This window comes from Echinops telfairi, unplaced genomic scaffold (assembly GCF_000313985.2).
Source record: "Echinops telfairi isolate 266 unplaced genomic scaffold, ASM31398v2 ScPeMD7_7468;HRSCAF=8506_0, whole genome shotgun sequence".
Taxonomy (NCBI): Eukaryota; Metazoa; Chordata; class Mammalia; order Afrosoricida; family Tenrecidae; genus Echinops; species Echinops telfairi.
In genome coordinates this window covers 65,309,714-65,325,299 of record NW_022111369.1, presented here as the reverse complement: position 1 = coordinate 65,325,299, position 15,586 = coordinate 65,309,714, and the positions used below count along the sequence as shown (strand labels likewise).

At 37.5% G+C, this 15,586-nt stretch overlaps 1 protein-coding gene across 1 annotated transcript in view; it reads right to left on the bottom strand.

The window, feature by feature from the left end:
- FIP1L1 (factor interacting with PAPOLA and CPSF1) overlaps positions 1 to 15,586 on the bottom strand; it is an 82,389-nt gene that overhangs the window by 42,053 nt on the left and 24,750 nt on the right. The window contains exons 10-11 of the mRNA XM_004706326.2: positions 10,307 to 10,416; positions 1,252 to 1,359 (exon numbers count right to left, since the gene is read on the bottom strand). Coding sequence (XP_004706383.1) covers positions 1,252 to 1,359; positions 10,307 to 10,416 — 218 coding nt within the window. The remainder of the gene's footprint in view (positions 1 to 1,251; positions 1,360 to 10,306; positions 10,417 to 15,586) is intronic.

Below are 15,586 nucleotides of genomic sequence, written 5' to 3'. Positions count from 1 at the left end.
CTCTCTAAACAAACTATAGCCATTCTACAAGTATTATCCCCAAGGCATAATTTCTTAAATAAAAAAGATAAAATCTAAGTCAAGATAGCTATAAAAGGATATCAAAACATAACAAAACAACTGTAAAATTTACTTTGGAAACTTATTCTAAGCCTCTGTCTACAAAAGCCAACTTGTCTAAACTGCAGGTACTATAAGAGGCTTGTTTAATAGCTGTGAATTGGGGTAAACCCTATCTTCTACAGTGGTTTGAACCCATGCATAAATCCGAAAGCGAAAAGATTTATAGCCTTAGAAACCCTATGGCCAATTCTACTACAGGGTCACTATGGTCAGAATCAACTCCACAGCAGTGGGTTTGAGTTTGGTGTAGACACATTAATGTAGCACCAAGCAAAATCAGCAAACAAAATTATTCTATATATATCGTAAATGTCTCAAACCTCAAATGGTAAACGTCTCAGGTTCCAGGTGAGACAATCAAAGCATCTCCTCTCATTCTGAATGATGTTGGTAAAGCACCCTCATACCCTACCATTATTTCTCTCTACTTCCCTAAGAGCAGAAGATACTATTTCTATCTTACAGCCTCAACAAGATTATACTACCTATCCAGAGTGTATGCTTGTAAATGAACATTCAGAACACAAATCAACATTCTAAGCAGGGCAAATAATTAGTAAAAGCAGGGTAATAAGTGGTTACATGGTGGGTTGTGAATTGCATGGCCGGCAGTTTGAAAACACCAGCAGCTCAGAGGGAGCAACACTGGTAAACCCACAAGGGGGTCGCTCTAAGTCAGTACTGACTCGATGGCAGTGAGTTTGGAGTTTGGTGGGCAATTCGTAGCAAGAAACAAAACAGAGTAGCAAGTAAATGCATTAAAACCGTTATGTATGAAAATTACAAAGATACAGTGAAGTCAGATTTCATTCATCCCAGAGTCAAAGGGAATTCCCTGGGATTTTCAGACAGGGTGCAATATACAAAAGGCAAAACAAACCTACAAGAAGACACGGTTTTGGGGCACACGCCCTCAGGGCCTGTGCACTTCAGTTCATGTAATAAAGACGGAGGGGGAGAGGCAAAACATTCAGTGGTTTTCAGAGGTGACTTTCACACTCTTACACTCTATGCTGAGAAAGCATCATTTTATTGTTAAAAATATGGCACTGGCTAGTCAAAACTAAGACAAAACAATACAGAACCCCTAAATATCAGGAAATATTCAACGATTACCAATCGCCTTACCTTAGATCAGGAGATTCCGCCCTCCCATAACGATCCTGCCACTTCGCAACGCTCGAATTGCCTTTTCTGGAGGCAGTACTTGTCTGAGACTGAGAGGAGGTGCTGTTTCTGGTGAGATAAATTTTTTGTGTTTTATTACATATTGTTGTCCCTGACAAGCTCCCCCTCCCCCTCCCCCAATTCTGTTTATTTCTTAACATACTTTTTCTAAAATTCTTTACCATGTTCCTTTAGTATTCTCTTCACACTATATAAAAGAATGCTACTGGTGATTAAGTACTGATATATTCCTAACATTTTCTTATCTGGAATAATTTTTGAAATGTTCTTTTTCATAGAAAGTAACCTATCTAAGTGCAGAAAGGAAAAAAGAACCAAGGGTCTATTTCAGGGTACATTATAAATAAATTTCTGCGCTTGCATAAGTAACACTTATTTCTGCAGTTCCACAAAATATTATTTGAAAGTTTAGTATTTCCTTCCCTGTAGTGTTCAGGACCAACTATATGCATTATCAGTGAAACCAGTTAACAGTTACACTCTAATCTTTAGAATTATGCTAAATGTTTTATATACAAAAAAATAAAATTACATAAGAAAGGAATATGTAGAAATTCTCTGTACTATGTACAGAGTGTTTCAATAAACCTGAAAGTGCTTTAAGTAGGCACCTACTTGGAAATAAATTAAAATCACCACACATGGAGGAGACATGCACAAGCAGAAACATGATTCAAATTACATTTTAAATAATTGCAATAAATCACTCTTACTCAGGGGAAGATGACAAGAACTTAACAGCTGTCTGACATATCTTCATCCAGTGCAATAGTTTTACTCATTTTACATACCTGTTTTAGGTGCATTTCATATTAAGTAGCTTAAATTTGTATATTTTATAAACTCTTGTTTATCAATTGTTTATCAATTGTAAAAGTTTCCCTATTCGCATGGTCGAAGTTTGTTTCATAAGTTAAAAAGATAATTCTCATGGAAATTTTAAAAAGAGTTGCGAACAAACCCAGACAGCTATTTAATCGGTTTGATTCTTGTAATGCTTGTTGCACAAGTTCTGAATCAATGTTGTGGGTGTGTTATGATGTTATGATGAAGCAAATGAGTATATACATACTGATGCTACTGGGAAATGAGTCCTCACAGTAAAAAGTGAAGATGCAATGTGAAACAGAGAGGTGTGGTTTTGAACAGAAGGAAAGTAATCATGAATTCATGATTCAAATTTTAGATAGATACACAAGGCCAATTTAATTTTTAAAATACTAATTTTCTTCTAGTTTCTAGTTTCGTTTAGCTCTGACTGTACAAGGGGTCTGAAAATAATCTCATTCCAGTAGGCATGAACGACTCCACCATGTGTCGGTGAACAGATCTTACACACTGAAGACCAATGACTGAAGAGGAGTCATGGTAGGAAAGAACATTGCACTCGAAGAAAGCAAAAGATGATCCTTATAAAGAAAGAAAAGACCAAAATGAATGTCGGAAGAGACTTTGAAACTTGCTCCTGAATGAAGAGTAGCTAAAGCAAATGGAAGAAACAATGAAGTAAAAAGAATGAACATAAGATTTCAAAGGACAAAAAAAAAATTTCAAAGTTGAGCAGAAAAAAATGAAGCAAAAGGATCCATAGAAAGAATATACAGTATTACAGAATATACAGAACAGAATTGGTCACCATTCCAGCATATCAAGAGGAAGCATAAGACTCAAGGTCCAATAGGATTAGGAGAATAAGCCCAAGCTTCCCTGAAAGCTTTGGTGAAAAAACAAGGCTCCAGGAATTGAAAGAATACCAATTGAACTCTTTCAGCAGATGGACTATTATAAGCTCTCACTTGTCTATGCCAAGAAATTTGAAAGACACTGACCCTGCCAAACAACTGGAAATATCTGATTTGTGCATATTCCAAAGAAAGAAGTACTTGAACAAAATGTGAAAATGATTGAACAAATTATCATTAATATCACAGACAAGTAAAATTTTGAATATAAAGCAAAATTATGGCAGCAGTTTATCAATAGGGAGCTGCCAGAAATTCAAGTCGGATTCAGAAAGAGGGCAACAGATGGATCTTGGCTAAAAGCACAGAATACCAGGAAAGATATTTGCCTGTACATTATTGGTTACTCAAAAACATTGGATCAGAACAAATTATGATTAACATTATAAAGAACGGACTCAAGCAGAACTTGCACATGGACCAAAAGTCTATGTGACAGAATAAGGAATACGCTAAGGCAGGGGTCCTCAAACTTTTTAAACAGGGGGCCACTTCACTGTCCCTTAGGCCCGTTGGAGGGCCGGACTACAGTTTTAAAAAAAAAACTATGAACAATTTCCTATGCACACTGCACATATCTTATTTTGAAATAAAAAAACAAACGGGGAAAAACACCTGGCGGGCGTAGTTTGAGGACGCCTGCTCTAAGGTTTAAAATCAGGAAAAATGGCTATCAGGGTTATTAGAACATTTCTGCACACTTATTCAATCAGTACCAGTGTTTCCCAAAGTTTCCGGCTGGAATGAGAGAGGGAAAACTTTGAAAGCCAGATGTCCTGGATGATGGGCTATAGTGTTCCTGATATGATATTTCCAATTGCCTTATATGCCCACACAAACTGGACAATGAGTTAGGAAGATGGAAGAAGAATCGATGGCTCTGTGTTGGCAAATGCTGAATACAACTAGGGTCGCTACAGGATTTCTGTGAGTCAAAATCAACTTAATGGCAGTGGGCTTGGAGACAGAATAACAAAGCGTATATGACTTAGGAGCACAGATGATAAGCATTCTTATATACTTGGAGAGAAGGACTGGTCCCTGAAGATGGGTATTATGCTTGCTAAATAGGTGGTCGCTGAAAAAGAGGAAGCGCCATCATAAGACAGACACATGGATGGGTGAACAATGTGCTCAAATGCAGCAACCACTGTGTGGTTGGCAAAGGCCGGGCAGTGTTTCCTTCTATAGTAAACAGAGTCACTGTGAGTTGGAAATGGCTCAGTGGCACCTACCAACAGCAATGAGAATAGGCAGCACCTAGATCCTGGTTTGTAATTACCATATTCTACCTAAAACAAATGAAGGCACCTTCAAGAAATGCCTGCTCCAGGAATGGGGCAGGGAAGGAAAAAATAAGCCTTGAAAACACACCTTAAAAAGTAAAAATACAATTACTAGATAGTAAAAAATTAACTGAAAATGGATGCAGACATGCTAAAAGGATTCCCACTGGTCAAATTTGGGATTTTACCATAAAAATGAAGGTATACATAGATAAACCATATGTATAAGCCACACACACACACACAAATAATCAGTCTAAAATGGTAAGAAATTAATAAACTGGGGAACTGGGAAAGTTCTTTTTTAAAGGCAAATACCAACTAATAAACATAGAAGGAATAATATACATAGTAATAATTTTTTTCAGCCATAATTTATTCCAGCAAAAATCATCAATGGATGCTAAATTCTGGGAAAATTTGAAGAGGAATCGATATTTACACAATGTCCTGGCCATTTACTTAGCAAAGTAAGAAAACACTAACTATGAAGTGGGTTGGAAAATAGTAACTTTGATAGGTGCTACCCAAGGTTATTATTTCTAATAACAGGGCAAACCCACCCCACAGACACTGTGTGATACAAATCCAGAATATGGGACCAACTGAACTCTAGTCTCAAAAGCAGTCAATGACAAGAAATATAAAGAAAGGCTGAGAAGCTGTTTTTGGTTAAAGCAGACTAAATAAACATAGGGAGTCATGCCGCTACCGACCGTACCAGTCAGACACACAATATATCAGGCAGAATTGAATGGCGAAAAAATGTACAGCAAAAACTCAACTTTTTAAAAACACCAGACTTACTGGGCAGGTAGACAGAGAAACCCGGAAGACCTTTAGATAGCAACTGAACTTAGAACTCAAACTACTCCCCGAGGTTACCTGTCAACCACGTGACAGAGTGGCTCTAAAATAAAAAGTATCGCCTACGAGTACTGTGCTCCTCTAAACAATCACCTACCTATATGAGAACTACTAGCCAACATTTACCCTAGATCGGGGATGAGATGGTAAGAGCAGGGCAAGGAAGCTAGATTAACAGAAAGAGAACCCATAAAATGGAAAGAATGCTGAAAGGCTGTGAAAAATATAATCAATGTTATTAAATAACATGTATAAAAACTGTTCATGAGGGCCAAATATGCTATAAATTTTCTTCAAAATCCAATAAAATACTAGAAACAAAAAAACCTATTAACACAGTTCCCCTCTTAAACACCATGAGTGTTTTTAAAGAGGTGACTTTCTGGCACTGCTCACTGATCAGAGATGGAACGGTTCAATGTGATGCATGACGGTGGGTTGGATGAGGAGGGAAAAACTACCAGAGAAGCTATTGTTGGATAACTGACAAATATGTATATGGCCTGTCATTTTACGTAAAAATATTTATTACTAGGTTTTCCCCCCTGAATTTTTAGTTGTCATGAGTATATAAAAGAAGATGATGCATTTAGGACAAGGAGCATATCTATAATTTATATAATTTATAATTTATATCTGTACAGTAAACATGGCAAAATATGAGTAACTGGTGAATCTGCGTAAACAGCATTTAGAAGGTCTTTGTGCTGTTCTTATAAATCTGTACGTCTGAATTTTCCCCCAAAGCATGAAATAGATTAAAACAATGAATGACAGGGACACAGGGGCTCTTGAACAGTAGTGGAAATGTTTGGTTACAAGAAAGTGCTCATTCGTGAAAATTAAACGGCCACATATTCAGGTCATTTTTGTGTATGTATGTAGTTCAAAAATATGGTAAATGATGAACACTGGTAACAAGCAAGCAAAACAGTGTAATATGTACAAACAGTAAATCTAACACTTGACTTAAGCATGCCAATTTCCTGGGCAGTGCCAAGAGTTAGAAATTCAGGATTTGTACTGAAAAGGCATTAAGAACCACTAACAAAAAATCGTATACAGTGAACCCTCGCCACTTCGCGCTTTGACTTCCGCGGCTTCACTCTATCGCGGTTTTTGCGTAAGCGCATGCTCTGTCATTACTGCCACTGATTGGCTCATACTGTACACGCTTGATGCCATAAAGAATATAATAAATAATAAATGATAATTGTAACGTCCAAAATGTTTTACTGTATTTTCCCTTTTTCGTTTAATAAATTGGGTAATACGAGTGTAATGGTGACTAAAGGGTGTTTTTTAATGTCCTCTATGCTCTAACTACGAAAATATTTGATTTACAAATAAGGAATCCTACTTCGCGGAATTTCATTTATCACAGTAGGGTCTAGAACCGATTAACCGCGATAAACGAGGGTTCACTGTACACACACTACCAGTAGCCATTTCTAAATCAAGACAATCAAAGATTCTAAACCATAAAAATACAGTCAGGCTGCAGTTCATTACTTTAAAAAATTTGCCGTGCAGCCTCTATTAAGACATTGTCTTAAAACCAATAAAATTTTATTTTCAAAGATAAATAGGAAAATATCATAGTGTTTGTATTAGGAAAAAATATGTAAATTAAATTAGGGAAATTTCCTTCATAGTGACTGAACAGTATTCATTTGATCAATTGAGGATGTAGTCAACAAAACCAAACAAAACTGTCCTACTACGCAAAAGGTACTGGTCTTTATAGCCACAAGGGGAGTACTGACTCGCTGGTGTTATGTCAATTATCCACTGTTCTTTAGAAGTAGTGATGGTGCTAATTTTTCTATCATTTCTTTTCCTCCCCTTTTTTTAACTGTCTCTTTCCGCTTCTCTGTGCTCTCATTTCTCCTTAGATTCACAATCTATGATTATAACCATCCCTCCATGCATTTTTCTATCCTTTCTTCCTATTAGCCTGGTATAACCATAACCAGTTCAATCTAACCCTAACTACTTTCCATGCAAGTATACCTGACAATGGCGAGAGAAATACAGGAAGGCAAGCTGACTTTGTCTCTACACCCATTACTATCAACCTCAAAAACAATAGGACGTGAAGTCTCCCTGCATTACCAATTACCATATATACTCGTGTATAAGCCGAGTTTTCCTGCACATTTTTAATGCAGTTTTTGTGGTAAAATTAGGTGCCTCGGCTGATATTCAGGTCAGCTTATACTCGAGTATATACGGTATTCGTTCCATTTTCTCATTCCTACTAATATATGCTATAGTTTCGCCTGTATTGAAAACAGTCCTCTCTTGATCCAACAATTCCCTCCCACACCCTCAACAATTTCTATTTTTTTTTGAGTTTCACAACCCCCAAATTATTTCAGACCTTCTACTCTCTTCTCAAACCTCTAACATCTCCTACTATCCTTAATTTCACCAGTTAAGTTTGCCTCTTCTGTCATTGGGAAAAACAAGGCAATCAGAAAACAACTCTCAGGTGGTCCCATCCAATTATTCACACACACACTTGCTCTAGTGCTTCTCCTACTAGCATGGTGCTCTGTCCATGCTCCAAAATTGGACTACCACCTCCACTTGTACCTGATACCCTATCCCCTCTGGTCTGCTTAATGACAATGCTCTATTAACAATCCCTTATCATGCCAGCAGCCATTTTCCCTGGAACAGCTGGTTTCCTCAGTACTCAAATATACTGTAATTTCTCAGGTTGAAAAAAAATCTTCTCTTGACTCCAAAGCCTATTTTCCGTCCAGTTACTGCCCATGCTCTTCACTATTACCACTGAAAGAAATCCGAGCCAGGATCACCAATGACCTCCACATTTTACAAGCAAGTCAAAATTGTGACCATTTTACTTGGCCATTCAGTAAGTGAAAGTTGAAATGCTTATTCTTTGAAAGGGCATCTTCCCCAAACCGTGCACTGGTTTTTCTTTCCACTGTTAGTGCTTCTTTCTTACTAGTCTGTCACTACTGGGTCGTCCTTGCCTTTCTGACCTACAAAAATTAAGCGCCAGCAGGCCCTGTCTTCTTAGTACTTCTTAGTCAATATTTATACTTGTTTGCAATCTAACTGATTCTCAAATACTACTTAAGCATTGAACATCCCCAAATTATATCTCTATCCCATGGTTCTCCCATTTTCTCCAGATTCACATATCCAACTGCCTATTCAAGTTTTTCATGTGTGTATATATAAGCGTCTGAATTTACTGTGTCCTAAATTGGAAGTTGTTCTTCTCTAAAAACCACTCTCTTGCCACCTCTGACTTATGGAAATGACAAATCCACCTTTCTGACTGAGCTGTTCCAAAACAAAGAAGTTGGATTCATCCTTGACTTCTCTTTTTCTACAAAGGGCATCCTCTTTGGGTGCATCCTTTGAAATACAGCCAGAATTTGACCCTTTCTCATCATTTCCCCCCACTACCACTTTGGCCAAGTCACCAAATATCTTGCCTATAACTGCTACACCATCTTAACTGACTTCCCTATTTCCTTCTTAATCCTTTATAATCTGTTCTAATAAAGCAGTTATGTTGGAAATTTACAACCCTAATTTAGATTTTATCATTACTCTGCTCAGAATCTTGACAGCATCTCACCTTCTGCTTTGCTTACCAAAGTCTTAAGCAGGAAACACACACATTTGGGTATTTTTGTTTTGACAAACCATGTACCTGGCCCTTATGCATTAGTTTCCTATAAGCTTGTATTCACCCATAAGTATAAATTCCATGCATATAATGGCAAAGGTTCTATATTATCTGGCTCAAGTGGGAGGGGGTTGGAAGGCAAAATACAGAAAAACTGAAAAATGGATGTTCATTTTTAAAACTTAATAACGGTAATTCCAAGCATTTATAAGGTATTTATAATGTACTAGGCATTGTTCTAAAACACACTCCATAAATCAGTCCATTTAATATTATTGTCCGAACTTATTTGTAATGTACTACTACTATTTTTTTATCGATTAGGAAATGGAAGCAAGACTGAGAAACCTGCTCATGGACACAGCTAGTTAAGTGATAAAGCCAAATTTGAAACCCCGAGTCCAAGTTCTTTACCGTCACTCAAAATCACTAGGCACCACTAACTCAACGAGTGAAAAGTTGCTTTCTTTTTAAAAATATAAAACCAACAGAATACTATATACTGAAAGATCAATATCCCTCCACTATTATTGGGTTTAGTTTAAATAATCACATTTGGAAATATGCATGAGTAGTGATTAAACAGGGTAAAATTCTCAGATGGCTCTAAGGCACTTTGTTTTGACTGAAAGCATCAAAAAGCATTGTACCTTGGAGCTAAACTACATGCTCCCATAAGGTCTGTTCCTGCATTAGTATACCATGTGTTGTATCTTATACCGGTAAATTTAAAACTGTATGTATAATAGCAAAAACAGTATACAACGTAACATAAATTTCAAAAAGTAGTATGAAACCTAACAATAACTGCTATTTACTTTATAAAGGTGAGAGAACTACCTGGCTTACATCGTCCTTAACCTAAGATTAACCTGCTAACATCAAACTTCCCTAGTATTAGGATATCCTTTGCCATTTATCCTGGTATTGGGGTCAACATTTTTGCCAGCACGTTTGCCTCTGACAATGCCTTTTTTAGAAAACAAAGTTAAGTTTTATCACATCAAATCAAAGAAGGAAAAGAAAATGGTTCCAATAAAGGAGATTTTCTGGGCTGAATTTTCTACAGCCTCCTTTTACTGAAATCGCTAACAAAAGTCTGACACCAACGATACAGATTGAGACATTTTCTAAGTAAGCATAATAGAAGCACCAAAAACAGCAAGTACACTCCTGAATACAGGGGTGTTTCTTTAGGCACACATGAACTGTACACCATCTCCAGTTCTTGTTTAACTAGATTTTGTTTATATATGTGTATATATATATATACATAAAATGCTGGAATAGCAACCAGAATTGGTTTCCACAAAAAATTAGCTTTTTGACTACACAAAGGAGAATGTCTCAGCTTTTTGGGAGATCACTCAGACCATTTCTCCTTTATACAGCACTACTCAGTACATCATTTACAATGAGCCACTCACCTGCTGGGTGGGAGTCCAGTCTTGAACAAAGAAGGAGGAGAAGTAAACTCAGCTTTTGAAGATGGTAGTGCTGGTTCTTTCTCAGAATTTCCAGTTCTTCCCTGCTGTACCTTTAAAAAAAGGGTTATTAGCTTGTTTAATAGAACAAACTAATATACTTAAGATGTTTATTAAAAAGTTTACCTTCACCTTAATGCCACTTAGAAGTTCAATCAACTCTAAGTCTTTTGTTTTGTTTTTCTGAACTCCTTAAGTCTTTAGAACTTTTATAAATACCCTACAGATCACCAGAGGTAAGTAGAGAACTTCGGAGTTCAAGAAAGGCCTTGAAGATGAAGTCTTCTGCCTTGTCTTGACTACCCTTTTCGAAGACAATGACCATGCCATTTTAGCTGTTCCGACTCCTGCACTTCTGGATCATTTCCCCTATTATCCTGCCAGTTCAGCAGACCGAGCAGCTTAAAATCAGACACCTTATACCTGTCTCCCTGCTCTTTCCCGCTTTTTTAATCTGGTGACCAACTGACTGCAATATTTCCCCTAGATCTGGCCATCCCTTCTGCTCCATCTCATGGTTGTTCAGTCATACTTCTTTAGACTGGTGAAAGCTCTTTGTGCTTTTGCTTTTCTATTCACCACCCTATCTTAAGGCATTCATTGATTAAATTTGAACAAGCTAAATTCAAGTGGTTTTGATAACCATGAGCCAGACTGACTCATACAATAAGTTTGTGTTTTTGTTTGAGTTCAAGTTGCCCTACACATCACAATGCAATTTATGGCATATTTAAATTCCATGGCACCCAATTGCTCTCCTTCAGGGAAGCAAAGGTCAACTGCACCTCAGACATCTTGACACTAATAAGTGTGAACTACTGATTCAATGTCAAAAGCCATCTACCTCCCTTCCAAAAATCCTGACATACTTAGAACATCACTGCCTGACATCTTACTAACAGCACTGGATACAACCCAAGCTTTTACCTCAGATATTTAAGGTTCTACCATGAAATTTTATTTGCTAATAAGTTATACTGTTTAAAAACACACAAACAAAAATGTTTAAAATGCATTGGTCCTGAAAGCAGAAAGATAGAAATGGAGGTGACAAATAATTGGCAGGTAAAATTGACAAGATCTAATAACAAAGAAAATAACTTAATCATCATTCATTATGTATCTATTATGACCAAAAGACGAGAAAACTGAGAAAAACAAAATAGGATCCCAGACCAGGGAAAAGACCAACACATAAACAATAAGAAAACCAAGAGAGTAGGTCAAACAGGATTGTGACAAACTTGTAGAAATTTTTCTAAAACAGTATAATCAAAATGCAAAGCTAGAGTTTCTCAGCATATCCCCTCCTCCCTCCATCTAGGTCTATACTTCTGAAGGCACTGGTTTCCACTTCTCTAACGATCCGCAGAAAAAGTCTGCAGTCTTTAACTCACATCACCTCAAAAAGGCAGTTTGGCCATCACTGAGGGACTCAAACTGTGTTCCTTTAAAACATTTTTTTTAGTTTGGGGAGCAAAAAAGAAATAAGGCCGAGTGGGCAAGATGAAGGCTGTAGGGTGAATGGGCTAAGGTTTCCCAGTGAAATTCTTGTAGGATAGCCCTTGTCAGTCTTGATGGAGGAGCAGGTACACTGTCATGACAGGAACAAATTCTTAGCCTCAACTTTCCTGGTCTTTTTTCTCACCAATGCAGTTTTCAGTTTTATCAAAACTTCTTCCTAATAAGCTCATATGATTGTCCTATGTGCTCTGGGAAAATCTATCAAGATTATCCCTTTGATATCTCAAAATACAATCACCAGTACCTTCTGAGCTGACCTCTCAGCTATTAATTTAACTGGCCCTTGGCCTGGCATATGTCCACATAAGTCACTGTTTGAATGAGACCTTGATCTTGAGATGGTAATGGTACATCCAAGACTCATCTCTGGTTACAATTTATTCCATAAAATTGTCTTCATTAGTTTGGCTCTTGCTTAAAAGATTAATGGAAAGATTCGTTCTTTGAGCTGGTCTTTGAGCAACGCTTTTTTCAGTTTGTTTTTGAAGGAACCCTAACAAAACTAAAACAAAGTATTATTGTAAGAATTTATCTGCAGTCACACACTGACATGCTTAATTTAAACATGTTTTGCTTAGAATAAATCTGTGTATGTATGAACCGGAACCTTAGTAACCAATACTTTTTGAGTTATCCTCATATAATGGGTATGAAGAAAGTACCTAAGAGACATGGCCAGAACACAGAAAAACACAAAGACATTACTCTGTCTGGGAATGTCAGGAAACCCCAGAGAATTGACACCATAATCCCAATTGCTACTCTGAGCTCCAGCCATATCTCTAACTTCTTACACGTCTAAAACAGCATGGCCAAATCAAAGCTACTCCATTCACCCAATCTGATCCTCTCCTTATCTTTGCTTTATAAGTAAATAGCACAAGTATCTACTCCAATTGCTCCAGAAAAAATAACCCTAGGAATTATATATACATTAAGTCAGCTTTACATCTAAAATATATACCAACTTCCATTAATTATCACTATGTTCCCTCATCAAGTCCAAGAATAACACAACACTACATTTCACTCGATTTGCCAAATTGTCTCTGCTGTTATCCACCATCTATAAACCACCATTTCAAACCACTCAGGGCATAAATCAATTCATAGCTTTCTCCAACAGCTTAAGAAAATCAAATCTAAACTTTTTACCATGACCTTATAGCCTGTGAACACTTGCACAGTATGGGTCCGGCCTACCTCTCCTACCTGGTCTTCCTCTCAAACTCACTACTAGTATGTTTTGTTCCAAGGAACTTTCCCCTTCTATTTAACATTAAAGGTATTCGTTTCTCAGGCTTTTCACCAGATGTTCTTAGACTATTCTATCCCCAGATCTCTCAAGGCTACCTTCTTTCTAAACATTCAAACATCTCCGGAAGCATCCAGGATGGTGTCCAAAAACTACCAGGTGTCCATTTTTATTTTCTTCGTAGGATTTCTCAAAAGTATCATTAGTATCTGAAGTTATTTTGTGACATGTTTACCATTTGTATGCTGCCACTGTAAGATCACTTCAGGCATGGGTTGCATCCACTTTAATTATGCGTTTCAAGTACCTGGTAAACAGTGCCTGGCACATAGGAGGAGCTCAATAAATATTTGACACCTTTGAGTCTCAGCTTACAAGTCTTTATTTCACCGTCCTTCATAGAGCAGTGTTCTTTATATATACCCATTCTTCACTTAACCAACGTGATTAGGTTCCAGGTCATTATGCAAGAATTATACCAAAATAGAGTACATCACAACATAAAATGGAAAATGATTACACCACATATAACTGCCAAACCACTGAGATACATGGTTCAGCCAACATGACCTTAACAATCATATTCAGGTGTTACGCTCATCTCATATTTCAACCTTCATTAGTGTAAGATGTCCTGTGTTAATGGTAACGTGTAAAATAATCATTGGATAGTTTTTACTATTATTATAATTCAAAATGTTGGCTCAAGAGATAACTGAGCAGTGAGTAGTAGGTGTCTGACTCAGGTGATAGATAATTATTATCTATCTTCCCAATTAAGAAAGATAAACTTCAAGATTTCAGGTTCCACATGTTCCATTTCAATGATGCCCATCCTGACTTAACCTAATGTACTTTCTGACGTAATAAATGATTTAAAAACTGACCAGAAGGGAGAAGCCTACGGAAGAGAAGTGGGAAGAGGAGTGTAAGATAAAGGAAGGTAGCACAAAAAGTAAGAAAAAGTTCAGGGAAAGACAAGGACGATTTTTTAACATGTTTCTCTAACTTCATCTTTTTGTTTTTCCTCATTTGTGCTTAATTTCTTCAAACGCAAATCCATCACTGAGTTGATTCTGACTCACTGTGAGCCTATATAAGGTTTCTGAGACTGTAAACCATTTAAGGAACAGACAGCCTGATTTTTTCCCCTTGGAGCACCTGGTAGGTTTGAACTGCTCATCTTGTGCTCAGCAGCTGAATGCATATCCCAGAGTGCCACCATAGGAAAAAAAAAGTGACTACATGCAGAGAAAAAATAATCATGTATGTAGATGCATTTAAACATACACCTGTGTTTGAATTGATATGAACATTTTTAAGGAAGGTTGCAGTTAATTTTTTCTTATACATACATGTAGGTTACTCTTCCTCACTAATTATTCCCCCTCCTACTTTTAATGCTAAAATTTCGTAACTACACAATTGGTTTTGTACTCAACTGGGTGATTTTTCTACCTATTAAATTCCTTCTTTTATTTTGCTAAAAAAAAAAAAAATTACGTCTCTCAACTATGTGGACAACTTCCCCTCTGCCCCTCAGAAGAATGCATGTCACAAGACAGCACTGAAGCTACAGGTTAGGGAGAAGAGCACTTCTGATCAGAGCACACAGGAGCAAACGAAGATAAAAGGAGAGTACAACACATCCTGGCCCACCAAGCCCCGAGGACAATATTCCTGCTCAGAGCACCCAATGCATAGAATGGACCACAGAGCCGGAGGCACCAAGAGATATGACATCCTTCACTGACCCATAGCATTACAGGGGACAACAATGGAGACACAGTGCAGGAATTGTGCCCAATCTGACCCCATCACACTAGGTTAAAACAAGGGCGTGCAACAGAGCAGCAGGGGCAGAAAAGCAATGAAGTCCCCAGTAGACTTTGGGGCCAGAGTGTGGCACCCCATCAGACTCAACCAGAAAACACACCTAAAGGTCAACAGACCTGGAACTATTTACAGACTTTTCCTTTTTTGCTGTTGGGTTTTTGTTGTTATTGTTATTTTGGTTTTGCCTTGCTCCTGTCTTCTTGTTTCGCTTATTATTGTCTCTACATAAGCTAGGCGGGATACACAATCCGGAGTAGAAAACAGGATGGATGGTTCTAGGGGGTACATGGGAGAGGTAGGGGAAAGGACGAGGGGTGACAACCAACCCAGGGGCAAGGGAACAACAAGTGATCTAAAATCGATGGGGAGGAGGGCATAGCATGTCTGGTGGGGCTTGATCAAGGGCAATGTAACCGAGACCAATTACTGAAACCCAAATGAAGGCTGAACATGATAGGGGGACAAGAGGAAAGTGAAAGGAAATAGAGGAAAGACTTAGGAGGCAAAGGTATATTCAGAGGTCTAAATATAGGCATGTACATATATATTTATATATAACGATAGGTAAATAGATCTATGTACATATATTTATGTTAAGTATTAAGGTA